The following is a 19,454-nucleotide window of genomic DNA, read 5'->3' as shown; positions in this document are numbered from 1 at the left end:
CCCTAACTATTCTATGATTCTATGACAAAAACTTAGCTTGTGTCTGAGATCTCAGAACTTTTGCCTCCTGTGACATGAGTCGTGGCTGCTGATACAGTGATAAGAAAGAGAAATGGCTGTGTGTATGCCTTTTGATACTTCTTTTTTATCCTTTCAGTCCTATAGAACTATCAGGAAAGCTAATTGGATTTTCTCCTAGATGGTTAGTTGTGAAATAAAAATGCAGTTTGTGTTTATAATCACTCTTATGTTGCTGTAATGTAGTATATGGAAAAACTGAGAAATTATCCAACTCAACCATAAAGGAAGCATAGCAAGTCCTGGAACATGGAGAAGTCACCACTTGCCTGGCTTTTAGCATCTATGGCCATCTTATACATAAGATACAGCATGTGGTGTGTGTATGGGGAGCTGAACAGCCAGAAGAGGGTAGCATAAGTTAGTTAATAAACCTTATCTGTAAAGTAGAGCTGTTTTTGAGAGAAACACCTACTTAATTTCTGGCTGCAAGGTAGAGAAACATAACGCTGAAAAACTGATCACCAAGCTTTAGACAGAATGTGGAAAGGCAGAATTTACAGTCAGGACTGGCAAGGATTAGACTGAGCAAGGCACAGAACCTTTTGCATTCGATTAGCTCCTGCGTGACCGATGCCTCTTAATAAAAATGCACATCCAAAGCAACTTCATTACCTTGCATTTAAGGGATAGCAGCATAAGTCAGTAAAACTAACAGTGTTACTGAGTGCATTCTGGTATATTGCCTTGCCTGCAGCAAATCTGAAAGGCCAGATAAGGAAGCCATGAAAATGTATAACACTGAGAGCACCTTAAGGGCATGGTTCACAGCCAAGGTATTACAATATGAAACAGGAGCTTGCAGAGTTCACTGGAGCGATGCACATTTGGTGGCCTGAATGAAAATGTTCTCCTTGCTGCTGCCCCTCATGTCTACCCAAAATAATACGCTGCTCCCAGAGCCTGTGTGCAATAAATGAGTATTCTCAAAGGGAACGTTGCCACATTTGGCAGAAGCAGAAACACCTCTGTAAAGACACCAACTCTCAGAATCCTCTTCTGTACCTGTGCTGAGCATTTTCTCTTTCATAGCTAGCTATCCAGCCCCTCTCAATGCTCATAACTGTAAACAGAACTGAATTGCTGCTGGGCATTTCGTCATTCAGAGGCATATCTACATGAGATAGTTAGCAATTTTTCCTTTACCCCTACAAGAGAGTAAATGGTAGCATGTTCCTCTGAGAAGTTGATAAGGCTTGCCCAAGGAGGTACATGAGAGGACAAGGAAGATGGGGGATGACTGTTACTATCTGCATCACACTAGTGGTTAGAAATCCCAGACAGGATCAGGCCTCCGCTATGCTAGATTCTGTACACTTACACAGGATAGGAAAAGCTGTAGTCTGGAGAAGGAGGATGAAACAGACAAAAGGTGAGAGGAGAAAAAGGTATAAAGACATGAAATACCATGCCCAAGGGCATACAGCCAGTCACTGGCCTAGGAATAGAAAATTCATGTCCTGTCAACGTGCTTCTGGCAGAGTTGCTTGAAATTGCTCAGTGGCTGTTAAGAGTAAAAGCCTGTATGTGTGTTTACACCTTGGAAAGGCACTAAGGAGATAATACACCATTTATTTGTATTTTATTTGTACTCTATACCTGAAGCAAAGTGGAAATGCAAGCTGAATCTTTTTTTCTGCAATTCTTTTCCCTCCACCCTTTCAAAAATAGCACATATAGAAAACATCAAACTTTTCATTTCAAAGACCATTACATCAGCCTATAAATACTAAACTAGATGCCCTTCACCCTGCTGCTACAATGCAGCCATTTTCTCGACTTGAGTATGTCCATTATCCTTATAGCACTCAAACAGCAAACAGAAGCTGGAGGAGGGATGGGGACAGAGAATACTGTATGCAGGTGGCCTGAGGGTGTCAGACTAATATCACCCCCTGAAGGGTTTAGTTTCAGGTGTTGTGAAAACCTCCATGTGACAGATTCAGAAAGTCTTTAAAGCAGCACTGTCCCTTCCAGTTCCCAGCTACTCACGATTTCCCCAGTACTCAGCCATTAGTTACAGAAAGGGCTTTTAAAATGACAGGCGAACATCCAGCTGCCGTATCTGCTTCACTCAGTCCCATGTCTGACCATTTTTTATGTGATCCAGAAGCTAAACTAACTATGAAGATTCTTTCTGGATGATGCATAAAGGTTACAGTAATAAGCTGGTTCCCATAACATTTCCTGCCTTTGCGTTATGCATTTTGGCTTCGCTGCAGTAGAAGAGATACATTATGGAAAGTGATGTTTGATGAAGTCGGCTTTCTGCATATATATTCCTACTTGGAGCTGCAATTCTAAGGGGTCGCTTGCCATTTGTGTCAGTCTAGTTTGGCTGAGGTTCCCTCATGAGCTGCCAGTCCATTAAAAGGAGTGCGAGGATGTCCACGCAGAGTCAGCCAGTCTGGCTAGAGCAGTTTCCCCTTGTGTTTCCATGCTGCCGGATACCATTCCCTGCAGAGGGATTTGGACTGATGATGCAGTGGGTAAGGGGACATTACCCCTTAGAAACATGCTTGATGGGCTGCTGTTCACCTCACTTCCTGGGTTGGCAGTGTTCACAGCACTGTTGCTCACTGTCCACAGGCAAGGGTAGTGGCTGGAAAAAAAGCGGTACAAATTGAATTACCTATTTCAAAGCATTTTCCATCTGCGAGAGATTTACCACTGTAAAGTTGAGTGCATTATCTGCTAAAACGCAGCTATTGGAATCAAGTTACTAAACTAAATCAGCAACCATCAGACGTGGTGACTTTGGAGAGAGGCATGGAGAGAAATGTACAAACACGTTAGGTTTCAGGATTTAAAGATCTTTTTTGTGAATGCTTACAAATTTTAAGGAATTGCAGGTTTTCCTGGCACCTCAGTTAGAGAAGAAATGCGTGCATTTGTTTGGGGAAAAAGAAGGGGAAATACTTGATAATTAATTGACTCTCTGGGTCTAAATTCCATCCATTCCTAGAAGTGTTTACTACCCTATTAACAATACTTTTACAATAGAACATGAATTAGATTGTTACATCCCTGCATGGGATTAGGATCCTCATTTCATGCAGGAGAACAGTGAGAAATATATAATGAGAAATAATTCGGCTTTAAAAGGCTTGCAGACCATAGACACCAGAGTTCTCTGTGGCTGTTCCAAGATCTTGGTTTTCAGCAGTGCTGGAGATGAACAAAGCTCCCATCGATTTCGGAGCAGGAAACAATTACCTTGTTGGAAAGATCTGTCCAGGAATCTCAAGTTGGGCATTTAGGACATGTTCCAAACCCTGAACACCAATTAAAGCTCGGCACAAAGTGTGAATCACCAGGGCAGTCCTACAAGCCTCGCTGCTCCTAATACCAGCAGTTTTCCTGTAACCTTACCTGGGTCCAGGGCTGGCAGCTCCCTTTGTGTGTGGTGCTGAGAGCAAATTAGCATGCGGAGAGGATGGCAAAGTCCAGCTGTCCTGTCCTGAGAATACCTGGAGATTATTGCTGGAGCTCTCCAACAAATTAACTTTGGGAGGGGAAAAAATAAAAGAGTAACAAACAAACCCTCAGCGACTATTGCAGAGACATTGTCTTAAGGCAACAGAACATGGGTAGGCCTGAGGAATCAATCTGATCATGAGGTTCCATAAGTAAAAAGACAAAATTCATGTGTTTATTAAGAGAGTAGCAAGGTGCCATTGTAATTCCAGGTGTGATATATGAGAGGGTACAGCATGAGAGACATAGGATATGCATTCTTGCAAGTCTGACTAATGGTCTTTTCATTAATGGTAATTGCCATATGAATAGCAATATTTTGATACTTCTTTATAACACAAACGTAAATATTTCCATTAAACATGATGCCTTGATAAATTATAATTAGCAAACAGATTACTTTATCCTTACTGTTGCTTCTGGCTGATTACATCTGATCAAAGTGGAATCAATTTCTGGAACTCTGCACCCAGATCTAGAGAGTGAAATAAACTCAAAAGACATTCTGACAATACCAAAATGCCCTCATCTCAAGTCAGCTCCTACCATGTTACTAAGGACCACTTTGACTCAGGAGCGTAAATGCTTCATGGCATGACATTGAAAGAAGGCTTGCAATGCTCTTTTTGTATAATTAGGAGATCTGCTTTAAGCAAGTTAATTCACTCTCATTTATAATTAACAGTTTCAGTGCACCCAGCTCTTTTTATCTACTTTTCGTTGCCTTAACCATACTTTGTGCATGCGGGTTCAGTGCAGATTGATATAGACTTATCATGTTCTTTCTTAGCCTCAGCTTTTGCTTGTTTTAATGCTTATGCTAACCTAAAGGAAGGGTCAGACAGGCAGAGAGCGTCTGTTCCCTGGAAGCAAAGCAGCATTAAAGTTGTACCTGTAGGGGAATGATTTCTCTGCATGTAGGAAGGTGGGTATGGAGCAGCCCGATGCCCTCGCAGTGCTGAATATCGCTCGTAGCTGTGGGGAGCGTGTGGAGCTGCCAGAGGCAAAGGTCCAGTGTACTGATAATTAGAGCTTCCTGACGCACACATTGTATCCGGGTTGGAAATCACCCAGCCACCCACTTTGAGGGGAGAGAGAGAAGAAAACCATTATTGCACTTAAACACTGCAATACAATAAAGAAAGTAACCAGCCTTCTTGCAGAATCAGCTGTGCCTCAGAAATACCAAGCAGATTCCAAGATACTGGTTTATGAAACAACTGGCCATCAAAAAAAGCCCGAAACCACCAACCCCCGAAAAACCCCAAACCTGCTAACCCTAAAAAACAAGACCTGAAAACGACTAACAGGAAATGTCACAAACATCAAAGAACAAATGAAAGAAAAACTGACTATCATTAAAACAAACACCACCTCTGCTCCCCCCATTTTTTTGTCTGTTCACCAATGAAAAGTAATTTTACAGGTGACAAAAATATTGACAAATATTTACAAACATAAAACAAATGAGGGAGAAAGCCCTAAAAATGCCATACAGCATCTTGATTCTAGATTCCTTTCAATACTGAAAAACTGGATCATAAGTAAGATTATTCCTCTGCAGAAACGGTTGCAGTATTTCCTACTGTGAGGTTTCTTCAATCTTCTCTATTTTTTTAAAGGATTCGTATCTATGAACACAGTTCAGGATCCAGTGAATGACTGCTGTGAGCCAGTTAAGCAAGTCCCAGGTTCCCAGCACCTATTGTATCACACAAATCTTCCAGCTGACATGAATAAAAACCTCACAGTGAGAATATGTCATATGTTGACCTTCAGAGACTGTTTCTGGAGCATCCTTGGGATGGTTTCTGAAAAGCAAAATACTTAGTGGTAAAACTTCTCATTGAAAAATGATAAAAGAAAGTTAAAAACAGAACTATTCACTCAAAAAAACAAAGGGAAAGTCATTTAAAAAGGAGGGAAATCCATCTTCTTTAAGCACTTGCTACGCAGCAATAGATTTTTCTGCAGTCTGACATAAAGGAAACAGGAAGTTATGTTTCATGGCATATGTTAAGACGTTCCTAAATTTATGTCAAATTTAAGGGCTGAACCTGGAATTCTAAATCTACCTGTGGGCACAGTTCCTGCTTGCATGAACAGCCTCAGCCTGGCCTGTCCTCCCACCCAGAGCAAAGCAGGGCTGTGTGGCACCTGCTCAGCCAGGCAAGCCCAAGTCAGCAGTCCCCATCCGCAGCTGGAAACCCTGCTGCTGAGACAGCAGCTTCTTAAGTGGTGAGAGAAATGGAAAGAAATACAGATTCTCCTGCAGGCATGTAGGGGCACTTCGTGTCTGAAAGGGGCCTACGAGGGTGCTGCAGGGGGGACTCTTCATCAGGGACTGTAGCAATAGGACAAGGCGTAATGGGTTTAAACTTAAAACAGGGGAGATTCAGGTTAGATATAAGGAAGAAGTTCTCTGCTGTGAGGGTGATGAGGCCCTGGAACAGGTTACCCAAAGTGTTAAGTGCTCCGTCCCTGGCAGTGTTCAAGGCCAGGCTGGATGGAGCCTTGGGAGACATGGTCTAGTGTGAGGTGTCCCTGCTCATGGCAGGGGGTTGGAACTAGATGATCTTAAGGTCCTCTCCAGCCTTAACTGTTCTATGATTCTATGTGTCAGAAGACATAGCAGGTCCAAACAAACTTTATCAGCAATTATGGACTGTAATGCATAATTTGGATGCCCCTCTGCATTAGCATGGGTGAGGAAAGTAAAACTTAGAAGATAAACTACAACTCATTTCCAGTGGAAGCATCTCTAACATCTTATATAGTTAAAAGTAGCCTACAGGTTACTTTTAATAAACACATCATACATTATTACACAGATTTAATAGTAGCAGTGTAGTTAAATTACAGTCACAGTGCAATTTCACTTTAGTTTTGTTTTTCAACAGCTGCATTTAACTTTTATTCTCCCCAAGCTATCAAATTATGGGATTCACTGGAGTGCAGGTGCAATGTAGTGAACACACATGGTGTGTAACATCACTGGGGTAGTTCACACCATCTCATTTCAGACTTTCTGTGTAGGCAGTGCTAAGTCCTGAGATCCCCAAGAGGATATTCACTCACTTTAGACCCTATTGTAATATAGAGAGTCTCCCCACTAATATCAGTGGAATGACTCTGGATTTAAGGCAGGAGAAACAAGATTAAGTTATATAATGTATCTTTCACATTGTGATGCCACAGTTTTTACCACATCAGCAGCAAAATGCTACAGGACCAAAAAAAGGTGAACTCACCTTTCTTTCGCATCCAGGAAGGCTTTGGCAAAGGGATTATACTTGATTTTGAGAGCTGTTATCTTGAGTTTACAGAAAACAAGGCATGTTAGTGAAGGAACAGAAACTTGACAAAACATCTTCCAGAGTAGTCTAAGTGGAGCTGCCTAACAAAAACCACATGTTTTCCAGGGCTGGTTAGGAGAGAGGTTTGCTCATTGCAGAGTGCTGTGTACTGATCAGTGCCACAGGCAGAACATCAGTTGGGGCAGCCTAGGACATGGTCCAGTCTGGCAAATCCTGTGGGATGGAGGACCCTTTCAAGAGAGTTTAAACACTGAACTCCTACCAAGTGTGAATCAAATCTGCAGCAACACTAGCTAAGGGATGTGGCATGTGAGTTAGCAGTTGTCACAGTCCAAAGCATCTCTCAATTGCAGTTTTGGGGTTAAGAATAAATTTTCCCATTGAATGTTGTGCTGTTCTGCAATTATATGTCTTATAAGGAGCAGGAAGTTATAACTGTCAGTCATTGCTGGAGAAAGATACTGGACTTGACTATATCTCTTTTTTCTAGTACAGGATTGGGATGCCAGGACAGATGGACCAGTCTGGAATAGCTGTGGCAGGATAGTAAGCTAGACCTGGCTTAGTACTGAAGCCAGACACTAGATTAGACCATGTTCTACTGCAGAGAGAAGTCAGATAATTAGACTGGATGGACCATTGCACTGCATGGGGCCAGTGGGGAAACAAGAGAAGGCATGCTGATCTTGTCATTAGTAAGATTTAATATATCTCATTAATGGTAACCAAGAGCACAGTGTGGCATCCACCTACCTCTTCATTTTGGTACGCAGTCACAGCTATGAACTGTGTCTCAGGAAAGGAACAGTTCATCACCATCCGGTGGGGGCCTCCTACTCGAACTATGTGTACCTGGGGCTCATATTTATGCAGGGAGTTCAACATTATCTGCAGAAAACAAAACAGAGAGACAGACCCCAGTGCCATTTTGCTATCCCACAGCTGCTCTTTTGCTCTAGCCCTGTAACAGACCAGATGTCACTGCTAAACCTCCTCAGTCAGTGATTACTGAGAGCAGAAAGGCAGGTGCCACCTTCTCTTCTGATGAACCACAGGGCTGAACAGAATGAGACCTCACTGGACTTGGATTTAAAGCTTTTGATCTGGCAGCATTAGTGAATATTCGTGTTGACAGCTGTGGCCTTCAAACCATTGGGCTTCTACTGCACTAGAGGCTGTCAAAACAGTTAAAGGGCAATCCCTGTCTTGCTTCTACTATCTAAAAGACTCAGAATCACCATCACAGAAATCAGAGCAGGAGGGAGCTGAGGCAGTCACCTAGCCATCTTTCTGAGCAAGATAAAGTATATCTAAACAAGTCTTGGCAGATGTCTCTAACCTGGCTTGTTATTTAGTGACTTTTGCTTGGGCTTTTCTCATATGGCTTTTCCTCCCCTGCTTTCTACTTCACCATATGGACATATCACATTCCCCTGTTTTTTTCCCCAGGGTCTCTTTGACCCTTCAAGTTAGTTTTCTGCAGCTTTCGTACTCCCATGCATACTTTTCCGAGGCCTTTGACTTTTCTAAAGGTCCTGGATGCGGGACAAGAATTCGTGAATTCAGATCCTATTCTATGCTCCACAATAAATTTTGTGTGCTGATTACATGTGTGACTTAGGAAAAGTCAGCTCATGCTTATGTTCTCCAGTTTGTAAATAAGAGATAATTTCCTACCTAATTAAGGTACTAGGGTTATGGAGGTACCTCAAAACCTAATGGAAATAACAGATAGAGAACATATAATATTTACATGAAAGAAATTGATTCTGGGATGACAAGTGTCATCCAACGTAGGAGTTTTGTACAAGGCAAACAAGCAAACAAAAGGTCTTGTGCAACATTTTACCTTTAGATACATCATCAAAAATAAAATACGAAACAAAACTAATTTTCCTGTTTGCATTTTTAAGGGGTTCAAAGAGAAAGTCACTTATTTCTGGTACATGTGGTTTCTTTCCAAAGGCCAACGCTGATTCAATAGAATATTGATAATTATCGTGATGCAAAAGCAGACATAGTAATTATTTCATTTAGGAGCAGCCTTTTATTCTGCTATCTGACTCCTGCCAACATTCCACTTACACCAAACAACATGGGGGAACACAACAAAAACCTAATACCCGTGACCATTTTTTCCCCTTTTCTCTGAAGTCCTATGTAAAAATCCCCAGCACACAAGACCAACTCTGAAAAGCCCCCTGATGATTAAGTAAACCACAGCACTCTGTCTCTCTTAACATCAAGAAGTCCATTAAAATCTGAAAGTGCCAATTAAGGCCTGTTTATTCCTGTTTACATTTGGCCTCCAGAGAATAATTGGCATCTGTGGGTGAAGAGGCCTGTAAGGGCCTCTATAATTACATAAATGCACTCTTGATATTTCTTGATTGGTAGGTGCTTGCAATTGAAGCCAAGAGGTGTATGGGGAAACATCAGGCCATACCTGCCCACTCCCATTGAGCTTGTTGGTAAGTTTGACTTTGCTGAAGGAAATGGCAGCTTTCATCCAGTGAGCCCCAAAGTTGGGAGAGTCTGGGTGGATGTAGACACAGCTGTGGTTTGGCGGCTCTGGCTTCCCAGCTGGTACCCATTCTCCATTGACATACTTCCAACGATGACCATCAGTGGGGGCAAAGTCCAGCAGGAAGGAATACATGGCATTTGGGTCCAAGCCTGACACGCTGATCTTCAAAACAGGGAACATCCGCCTGGCCAGGAAACAAAAAAGGAGGGCACCACTGGAAACTGGCTTTGAAACATTCTCCTTAGTATGTATGTGACCAGATGCTCACAGATTAGGTCAATGTGAAAAACATCCTCCCTCCATCTAGCTGAAGAAGTCTCCTTAAGATTAATCCTTCATTTTATTTCAATCATTTAGGAAAAAAAATACATTCTTGCTAAAGTAGGGCGCTAAGGTCTTGATCATGCCAAGAGTTATGAACATAATGAACTGTCCATGGGATCTGGACATGCTATATGCATCCTCAGGTGTGGGAAAGGAGGCATGAACAGGATTGGACAAGAGATGAAAATGGATGACAAGTTGGAGCTGAACCACGGATACATGGCATTAACTGTAGAATCCTATTACAAAGTGCACTTCTTTGGTGCTTAGATTTCCCCAGGCACATGCTCCCATACTCTGGCAAGTGTCTGAGTCCCACTTTGTCTGACTGTGGCTATATCCTCTGAGATCAGACTTCAGTCTCCAGCAATCAGGACATAATCCCAGCCAGGTACTCATCAGACTCTAGTTGGATTTATTGACCCTGCTACTCTATACAAAAGGTTTTTCTCTCTTCCTTTGAAGGGATGGCCATATTCTATCATTTTGTGAGCAAAGTCAGTCACTTCCCTCTGTCATTTCTCATGGTTCTTGTGTTAATCCCCAACATCTCCCATTTGAGTAATGGTTTCCAGGTAGTGCTACTCTAAATGCCCTAATAAGTCTGCTACATTTTCCTTGTTTAAAAATACTTCTTTACTTTATCAGGGTTGTGACAGGTTAGTTTGGCATGACTTAAATTTAGTAAAATGCCTTTTAATCTCATTTTCTGTTGTTTTCCATATACTTCCTTACTCTTTCCTTCAAAATACATCCTGAATTCTTATTACGAGGATATATTTAAAAGTCTGTAGTTAGCTGAAACGTGTTTTCTCCCTTTCCTAAGTGCTAGTATTCTCATACTGTCCCACAATCATTACATAAATCTCCAGTTTGAGAAGTCTGGTTAGAATCCTTGCCATAAGACCTTGCACTTTTCAATTCTTCCAGTAATTTGGTCCCATCCTTCCACGTTCCCTGACCTCATCAGCTTGATCAGGTGGTTCTGCTTTGAGTTCCACCTTAGATGCAACATTGTCCTTTACTAAGCAATAAATATCTATCATCCAGTCTTCCCACCATCTTGTGCATTTAAAGAATTTAAAGAATGCACAAGAAATCCTGCCTTTGTTTAGTTTTGGGAAAATGCTCCTTTTGCTCTTACAGGTCCAGTGCCACCTTGTCTCAATCCCCTTTTAATTATTATTTTTTCTTTTGTAAAGGAGATTCACAGGAGTTCATAGCTAGATTTTCAGCGCTTTTCTGTCTGTCCTAGTAGTTGTGATCCATATCACACAGCTTTGAACTGGCATCTCAGTGCCTGAAATTCTGCAGCAATAGAGTTATTAGGGCTCCAACAGTTTCAGGAACTGGGAAAAAAATTGTGATCAGCAGAACAGAGGAGTCTCCCAACAAAGGTATCCTATTCACTAAGTTTCTTAGCTTGTCAACAAGTACACGTCTTTATGTTGGAAGATTATTACAGCTGTTATGTATCACCTCCCACGTTCCTGTATGAGAAGAGGCCTCCCTGCCCCAGACACCTCCGTACTGACCTCTCCTGGCAAATGCCATTTTGCCATGCCACATTTTTCTGCATAAGCCAGTGAATCTTCAAGCTTCTTTTCTTGATGGGTACAGAGAAACCACATACACCAACCAACCAGAGCAACTGCCTGAGGTCCATGGCCGTGAGGCTAAGGTAAGATGTCTCTCTAGGCTTAGGTAGGTAGCAGCACAAGGTGTCCAAAATAGGCAATAAAGGAAGTGACACTCCAGGCACTCTAAAAGGACATGGAAAGTCTCTGCCCCTGCAGCTGTACTTCCCAGTGACAGCCAACTGCAGATTGCTAACAGTGACATCCCACTCACCACCTACTTTTCTGGATACCTTTATATAGTTCCTGCTGTATACATTCATCATCTTCTGCTGACAGGGAAAGACAGGATTTGAGAAATTTGGGATTTTTCATCTAATACAAATACTTGATGATGTAGGGCCTATTCAGCATTCAGGAAGATATATTGAACTGTGATCTTTCTCACTAAACAGAAGCTTAGCCAAGGATTTAAATGCTATTTTTAATGTGTCTTTCTGGCCAGGATGCTCCAGCTATAAAACTGGGATGTGATAAAAAGTGTGGAGGCATTGTCCCCTGCACCACCCTGTACAATCAGTCCTCAGAGTAACACACTTAGATATTTAGCTGAAATTGAAGTGGAGGGGAAAATTCATCCACATGAAAATTTAGTATCACTAGATTTATCAGGACTATTTGTGTTACATACAGATTGTTAATTCCTCTGCCCACAATGCAGACTTCTCTGCCTTTCTACTTGAGAGGCTTGAGTGTATCCCCAGAAGGCCTCTAGCCTAATGCCAGAAGAGAATTCAGTCATTATCAACAATAACCTCCTGTGTCACAGAGATTATAGCACTTTGGGGCATTAACCTGCTTCACACGCAGTTAATCTCTGCCTCACCTGGACCAGCATGTCTTGACTGTACAGATTCTAATGATGAAAAACTTTCCACCTCACTTCTTGTGCTGATTAAGTGGCTTTGCTACAAAAAATCACAATTTTCTGTCTTTTAGCATGGCAAATGATGATTTCTCCATAATTGTTTCAGAATGTTTGTTTCAATGACCAGGTAGGTGTACACGTGACCTCCATTACTGCAATAGTTGAGCACTTCAGCCTCTTCAGTTTATTTAGAGCAGATCTGCTACAATTACTCCACAGTACAGAACTTGAGTGGGAAGGTGTTTGATATCAAACTTGAATGTGTAGTACTGGTAAAGTTGCTTTAGCATTTAAGCCTGGAAAGGACTTCATTCCCCTGACTTGCATTTGCCTGCATTGATCCACTGTGGATTCTCCCCATGTGCAGAGAGGAAAAGTGGCACCTTTCTGCCTCTGGGCAAAGTCTTAGTATAGTGCATAGCTGATATGGTGTAAACACAGAGCAGTTTTTATTGAAGTACCAATTGAATATAATAAATCTGAGCAAAATAGGAGACTGATTCCCACCATATCAGCTGCAGCTACTGGGATGCATTTTGTGGTATAGTATTCGGTTTAATTGCACTGAAGTATGTCCTGTTCCCTGTGTACCTAAGCATATTGCTATGGCAGGTGGTTATTATAATGAAGTTCTATATGGAGACATACCTATGTAATAACAGTGAAGTTGGTTCATCTAATTATGACATTTTGGGACCCTCAGCACCAATTAGAGATGGCTCAGTCAAAGCAGAGAGAATTGTGCATGCTAGAATTTGACCCTCGAGGATCACTAGTCAATCAGCCCTTCATGCTCTCCGATGCTCCTGTATCAGGTTTCGGTTTAATTTCTGAATTTTGCTAACAATGTGTCTGCACAAACTGTCTTAGTTTTCACATGCAGAACTTCAGACTGGCTGTTCCTGTTAATCTAAGAACACAGTTTCAAAAGCATTCTTGTGCCCTTCAGCAAGAATCAATGAGTTAGTCCTACTGATTCAAGCAGCAGCAGCAGAATTAGGTCAATATTTTTTCTATTGAGAATCCCTCTGGAGACAATCACTGAAGTATCTTGAACCTGAAAAAACTCAGCACTCAGTGGAAACTGTCTCAAGTTTGTCTCCTTTCGAACTGCATGGAGTTGCTCAGAGAGCTTTGCTGCAGGCCACTGTCTCTATTTCCCTTTTTTTTAATGAGCTGATGTGTTTGTTAAGGAAGATACTTTCAGAAATGCAAGAGATCCTTTTTCATAGTCCCTGATGCTACAGTGACTTTGTTAAAAGGATTTATGCAGATGACAGTGTGACATACTTTTATAATTTTTTATTTTGAGATGACTGTAGTTTGATCATAAAGCATCTATTCCTGTCCCCACTGACATTACTAGAACTGTCACTGGCTTTAGGAAAAATAGAATCAAGCTGATAAGGAGTGTACAAATAAGAATAAAGAAAAATAAGGGAGTTAACACAGTAAAATAAAAAGTAATCAGGCATATTTAAATAACAGAAGATTCTCTTATCATCATCATAAAAGAATTTTATCTATGTACTCACCTAGACATTTTAGAGGTAACTAGTATCACCGTGCAGTCATGATTTACATTAGCTGAGAGGAAAGAAACTGAAAAGCCCCTGTTGGTAAGGTGTGATTCTTTGTACCAATTTGATGAATTTGAGGCAAACCTATCTTACCTCATTTTTGGTGACTTGCACTGCTGAGCAGTCAGTATAAGCTACCGCATGCTAAGTGAAAGTCCACTCAGAAGTTTGCTGTAGCCTAACTGCAGTTTTAAAAGCAATTTAAATGAAGCAAAAAGCAGCTTCTTGGTATAAAGAGAATCTCAGCAGAAGATTTCTGTCCCTGTAGGTTATTAGGAGGAATCAGAATGGCAATAGGCAGGGTTACACCAAGAGCTGGTACTTTGGGAAGGTAGCTGTTTTCTCAACAGAACGACCTTGCTGAGCCAACAGGCTAGATTTTTCCTTTCAACTGCTTTCACCCCTGTCCCTTATCAAGCTACAGTCAACAGTAATATCACCCACAAATTCTGCTAAATCAAGGTCTGCAACATCAATAGCAGTCACATTGCATGAGTAAATTTTTCTCTCCACCTCTTAATTCCTCTCTCCTACGTGGATCTCCTGAGAGGTCTTGAAAAAGAAATGTGTACATGTTGGGGGGGTGCAGGTGGTGGCAGAGGGGTGGCAATAAAAACCTTAGTACCAAATGCACCAGAGAACCTTATTGTAGTAGCTGCCTGTCTTATGGGGTGGACTGTGCCTGCTGTCAGCCCAGTTCAGAGCAGAACCTCTGTGAAGAGCCTCCTACAAGCCAGTCTCTCATTCAGAATTAATACCCTTCTTGCAGATTTTCCTATGCCTTTCCTGTTCCCCACCTAGTAAGATATGTGATCCATTTACAACACAATATTTTGCATTTACAACACAATATTTTGCCTTTATAAAACTGTGTGTGTTAACCAATATTCCACACTTGTTTCTAAGAGCACCAGCAACAGCTACGGAGTGATACTATTGTGGGACCATGCACTCTGGACTGCACATATATGCCATGTAGGACACAGATTTATTGTACCCCATTCTAGTACAGACTGCTTGTACAAGCTGTTAATACCCACAGCCAAAGAGACATGAACTGCAGCTGGGGATAACACCACCAATTTGCTTCTGTACAGTAATTTGAGGTCTACAGTTAAGGACTTGCAAATAAAGGCTGATTGTTAGTACAAGAAGTCATTCAAAAGGGTTTGAGAGGTACCATCAATCCCGTTGCAAAAGTTCCCTTTTTGTGCAACCTTAAGCCAGTCAACATATTTCTCCAGCATGTTTCACAAGCAGGAATAAAGGATGGTGGGAATGGTTTAGCAGTGATCAAAAAGGAGCAGAGACACCCTATTCTGTCCATATGCGGTTTTAGGGGACTGTAAGGCTGCAGGGATAAAACTGTTACATGTTCCCTACAGTTCTTTCAGACCTACACACACAGTTTATTACTATAGCAGTTAGCCCCCTGGTTGCCATCTAGACTTAGCCCACCGCGCTGAGCAGATCACTCACCTGCCGTTCTTGGTCACGATCATCTCATTAGTGACTTCTCGGAATCTCTGCCAGAGCGTCGCATCCTCTAAGACAACCTGGAGCTGTTTCTCAGTGGGATCACCTTTGTCTCTCCCAGCCCGGAGTTCGCTCTCCACCACGCTGAGCAGCCTGGAGACCGTGCAGTCGCTGGGTTTTTTGCAGCCCAGGTCTGCCATGACGACTTTACTGCCAGAAACTTCAGGTAGCTGTGAAAAGACAAAAATAACGAGCTAAATCAAAAAACAAGTCAGTTTGTTGGGCACCGTCTGACAAACGTGCTCTCCTCACTCTTTTGCCACTGACTAGCTCTTTCCTCTGGAAGTTCCAATGGGCAGTGACACCAGCGTGTGGAGGTTTACGCACACACTCCACACAAAAAGAGGACTATCTCCTAATTACCTGTCAGACAGTCAGGTGGGTGGCAGGCTGATGACTCAATTGGCTGCCTTGAAAGAAGAGTCCTCCATCCAAATTAGCATGCTTTTATCTTTTTTCAACCTGAAGTGGGTCTAATTGTTCTGCTTGAGAACCAGGTTCCCATTAATGAAAATTGTTTCATTTCCAGACTGAAACAATGCATGGAAATTGCCTTCACACTGGTGCGGACCCTGACCAAAGGAGCTGGTAACAGTCAAGATAGTTAACAGAGAAGGTAGTCTTAAAATATTTTCACCAAGAAAGTTGAATAAACATATTAACCTCACTCCTTTATGTTCCTAAATCAAATCGTAATAGTAAGACAGCCTTTTGCACTGAGGTTTCAGTGCGCAAGGAGAAGGTAGCATCCTTACGCTTCACTGTTGATGCCTGCTATGTCCATCCGTTGGTCCCACTGTCATTCACAAAACCCCTGCTGCACCTTACAAGCAGCTGAACTCCCCTCTGGCTGCATTTCCAGGGACAGACCCCATGCTCCTGGGGCTGGATGTGAGCCTGGCTGCCCGAGGCCTGGCATTGCTGTCCTGCTCCATGTCCATCTTGCACAAAAGCTCTGTCAGCATCTCTAAAACAGGCACTCCCTCTAGCCTCAGGCTGAGACATTCTCTGACAAGCCTAATCTAAATGCACATACCCTGCACAAAGAAGCCACCATTTTGCTGAGAAGTACAATAATTTTGGCACTCAGAGAATGATATGAGAGACCTGGGTTCAGTTCCATGGTAAAGGGGTAAGTGGAGCCCACGTGGTTACCACTGACCCATAAACACTGGACTTTGACATGTAACAAGGTGTTTGAGTGCCTGATTTCTTCTGATGCATCTAGTTCCAATTGTCTCTCTGAAATCTCTGGTCTGTTTGACATGACGTAGTCAGGGACTCGATGATGAAAACATACTGGTGGAAACATGCAAATGATGAAAACATACGGTTTTAGAAAAATACATGTTCTGGCTACTCACTGAGAACTTTGCATTCATTTAATTCAATAGCCCCTGTTGAATTCCTGTGTTTCTGGTTCTTTCTAATAGATGAAATGACTTGGTGGGTCACTGATGGGATTTATAAAGACAAGAAAAACTCTGGCAAAATTCATACAATGGGATTTAAGTTATATCAGACTCAGCAGATCTTGCCATTAAAAAACCTCAGAGCTACCATCTACCTGAGCAGCAAGAGCCAGAGCTTATTGATCTTATTTGTGTTGTTTGGCACCTTATTTGGCAACTAGTCCTACATGGAGTAAGGATATTAGCTGAAAGTCCTCAGAACTGCCTGGCTGCAGGTGTGCAGCAATGTGGTGTTCTGCAGAATGGGAGACTTTAGGAGAGAGCCCTTAATTCCCAGCAACCTCAGCACCATCGGAAGGTGCAAGCCAGACAGGTCTGAGCTATTTTTACACCTGGGTAATCCCAATCATGCTACTTCAAGCTTCACAGTCGAACGCATCTTCCCTGTCTTCTTTCCAGCCTTTATACACCTCTTAAAATTGTCAAGTCATAACAAAATTACCTAGATTACTCCATCAGTCAACTCACCTTCTGAGTTACACTAGAAGGTGTCAGATAGCAACTTCTAGTTAATATCCAGCCCACTTTCACTGCTGAACAACTGAAGAATGTACTTTACATACAGGATATTTAGACAGCACACTTGGAAGTGTGCCACATTGCATTTGGAAAAATAACTGCATCTCAGGTAGTATTTGTGTGTAACATGCAGTATGTTTATGTTTGGGTTCTCCCTTCCAAATGCTCAGAGGAGAGGGAAGCTACTACTGTCATCTTTCCCTGCATGTGATCAAATGGCGTAGTAAATGCATAGGAGACTATGTAAGACAGGTTTTAGTTTCATTATATTATAAATGTAAATAAACACAGAAATCAGAGCTGGTTGAGGTACTGGGTATTTCAATTCAACTTCAGTTTTTCAGACAGCTGTAAAACAAATACATCTGTGTTATTTTGGGATTATTAAGTTGAAGCCCTATTTCCACACAGCTTTTTTTAGAATTAGTTGCTCAGAAATCAGGTGATTCAAAGTTGAGGCAAGTAAAGAGCCAGTAGTTCATAAGACTAGTAACATGTCAGTAGTTACACACAGTTCTTCCTATAGACAAATAAAAAGGGAAGCAGCTGGGTTTCCAGAAGTACTGACTGCCCATCTCTCCCACAAGGCTTCAAGTGCAGTGGTACCAGATTAGAGCCTGTGAAAACCAATCCAGTCTGCTTTCCTCAAGATTCTTAGAGCTTAAAGGAAATCAAGAGTATGCACAAAATCGACAACAGTTCACGATGCTGGAAGGGTTTCAAAATGAGGCAGTGAAACAACTGTCGCACCAGCAGCCACTGCTGAATTCCTAGAGACAAAGAATATGCTCAACAAAGATGGATTGGAAATGGAGACAGCCACAAAGCAAAACAAAGGGAGGTCCTGCCCTGAGTGCATTGCTTTCCCAAAGCACTCCTGGGACAGAGCTGTGGAGCCGGAAGTGTGTGTGGAAGGAATGGACCCATTCCAGTAATGGGCTGGGAAACAAGTGTTTCATCAGTAAGACTGGATTTTTTTACAGCTAGTGTCCCTAAGGGAGAAGCATGAAGGCATTTGCTTTGGAGTACCATACCAAAATTTGCATTCTGCACAGTAATAACATGCACTTTCACATACTAAAAGTAAGTTACACTTGGTGGTTACATTACCACTCACACAAGCTGCATGATGCTTCAGAGTCTTGTATCCCAGAGAAGAACAAACAACAGAACAGCCCAAAACACAAATCTCTTAAAATATCTGGCTTTCATACAGTTTGAATTTTAGTTTTATAACTGTGTTACCATAGCTTAGGATGCCTCCATCCACAAAATTTTCCAAAATGAGAGTAGTTACCTGTGGTTGGCTTATTGGAACAGCCCAATTGCTATTTTCAACATGGAGAAGGGTGTTTCAGCTGTAAGAGTTCAGATTATGAGCAATTTGTGATGTGTGTAGGTGGGTTATTTCTTGGGCTGGAAGTTAAAGCTCCCTGAACCTGACATTTGAAGAAAAGGTAACTGCACTTAGAGTAATACAGCGATGAGGTGACTGACAATCATTGCCACCACACGTAGGACAGAGCAGGGCCAAAGGGCAGAAGACTATTTATTACCCATTTTGCACTTGTCTCCTGTTTAATTAAATGAGCAAATCAGTAGGGGCATTGGAGGGAGCTTGCAAAAAACCTGCAATGTTGTAATCTTTCCCTGAAACCCAGTGGAGAGAGCTGGGCACTTCTGAGCAGGGATCAGACTCCTCGTGGCTCATGGCTAGTCAGAACGAACCCTTGCTAGTTGTAAAGGCAAGTACAACACTCAGAATCACCTCCAGCCATGACCAGGATTTAGTAACAGGTTAGTGATTCATATTTTTAAATGAAGCAATGAGGGCTGGGGAGAGCAGTGAAAGAACAATCCTGCAACACTTACTGACACTGGAGTTTATTCCCCAGGTTACAGCAGGAAAAAGCAAGGTGTTATTTTTGACTTTCTAATTAAGCTCATTCTAAAACCCTCCTGGCCACCAGCTGGTGGGATACAGCAGAAAGAAAAAAAAGAAAGCCAAGAAAAAAAGTAATTAAAGAGGCCTTCCTTGCCTTGACATTGGATAGCTGTTGTTTGGCCTTTAGGTGCATGTTTCCAAATAAAGGCAGCCCTTCATGATCAGATGAAATTG

General features: G+C 42.0%; 1 protein-coding gene across 1 annotated transcript; it reads right to left on the bottom strand.

Annotated features, from left to right (window-relative positions):
* Positions 1-2,125: 2,125 nt before the first annotated feature.
* TBX19 (T-box 19) lies at positions 2,126-15,653 on the bottom strand. The gene is made up of 8 exons (XM_010020179.1): positions 15,288-15,653; positions 9,319-9,583; positions 7,626-7,760; positions 6,807-6,868; positions 5,305-5,366; positions 4,448-4,549; positions 3,451-3,583; positions 2,126-2,680 (listed from the first exon to the last, which is right to left on the bottom strand). Exons 1-8 carry the CDS (start codon positions 15,482-15,484, stop codon positions 2,446-2,448), a joined length of 1,191 nt encoding a protein of 396 aa, XP_010018481.1. The 5' UTR covers positions 15,485-15,653; the 3' UTR covers positions 2,126-2,445.
* Positions 15,654-19,454: the final 3,801 nt, after the last annotated feature.

This window comes from Nestor notabilis, unplaced genomic scaffold, assembly GCF_000696875.1.
Source record: "Nestor notabilis isolate BGI_N333 unplaced genomic scaffold, ASM69687v1 scaffold15540, whole genome shotgun sequence".
Taxonomy (NCBI): Eukaryota; Metazoa; Chordata; class Aves; order Psittaciformes; family Psittacidae; genus Nestor; species Nestor notabilis.
Note: the sequence above shows the minus strand (reverse complement) of the source record. Positions and strands in the feature narration are given on the sequence as shown.

Bases quoted from the DNA above. Each gene is read 5' to 3' on its own strand.
- TBX19 (XM_010020179.1), bottom strand. From the start codon at position 15,484: ATGGCAGACCTGGGCTGCAAAAAACCCAGCGACTGCACGGTCTCCAGG. The intron at 6,869-7,625 runs GTAGGTGGATGC...TGTAAACTCAAG, and splicing joins CTGCGTACCAAAATGAAGAG to ATAACAGCTCTCAAAATCAA. The intron at 2,681-3,450 runs GTAAGGTTACAG...CTTTTTTTCCAG, and splicing joins GCTGCCAGCCCTGGACCCAG to CCACTACCCTTGCCTGTGGA.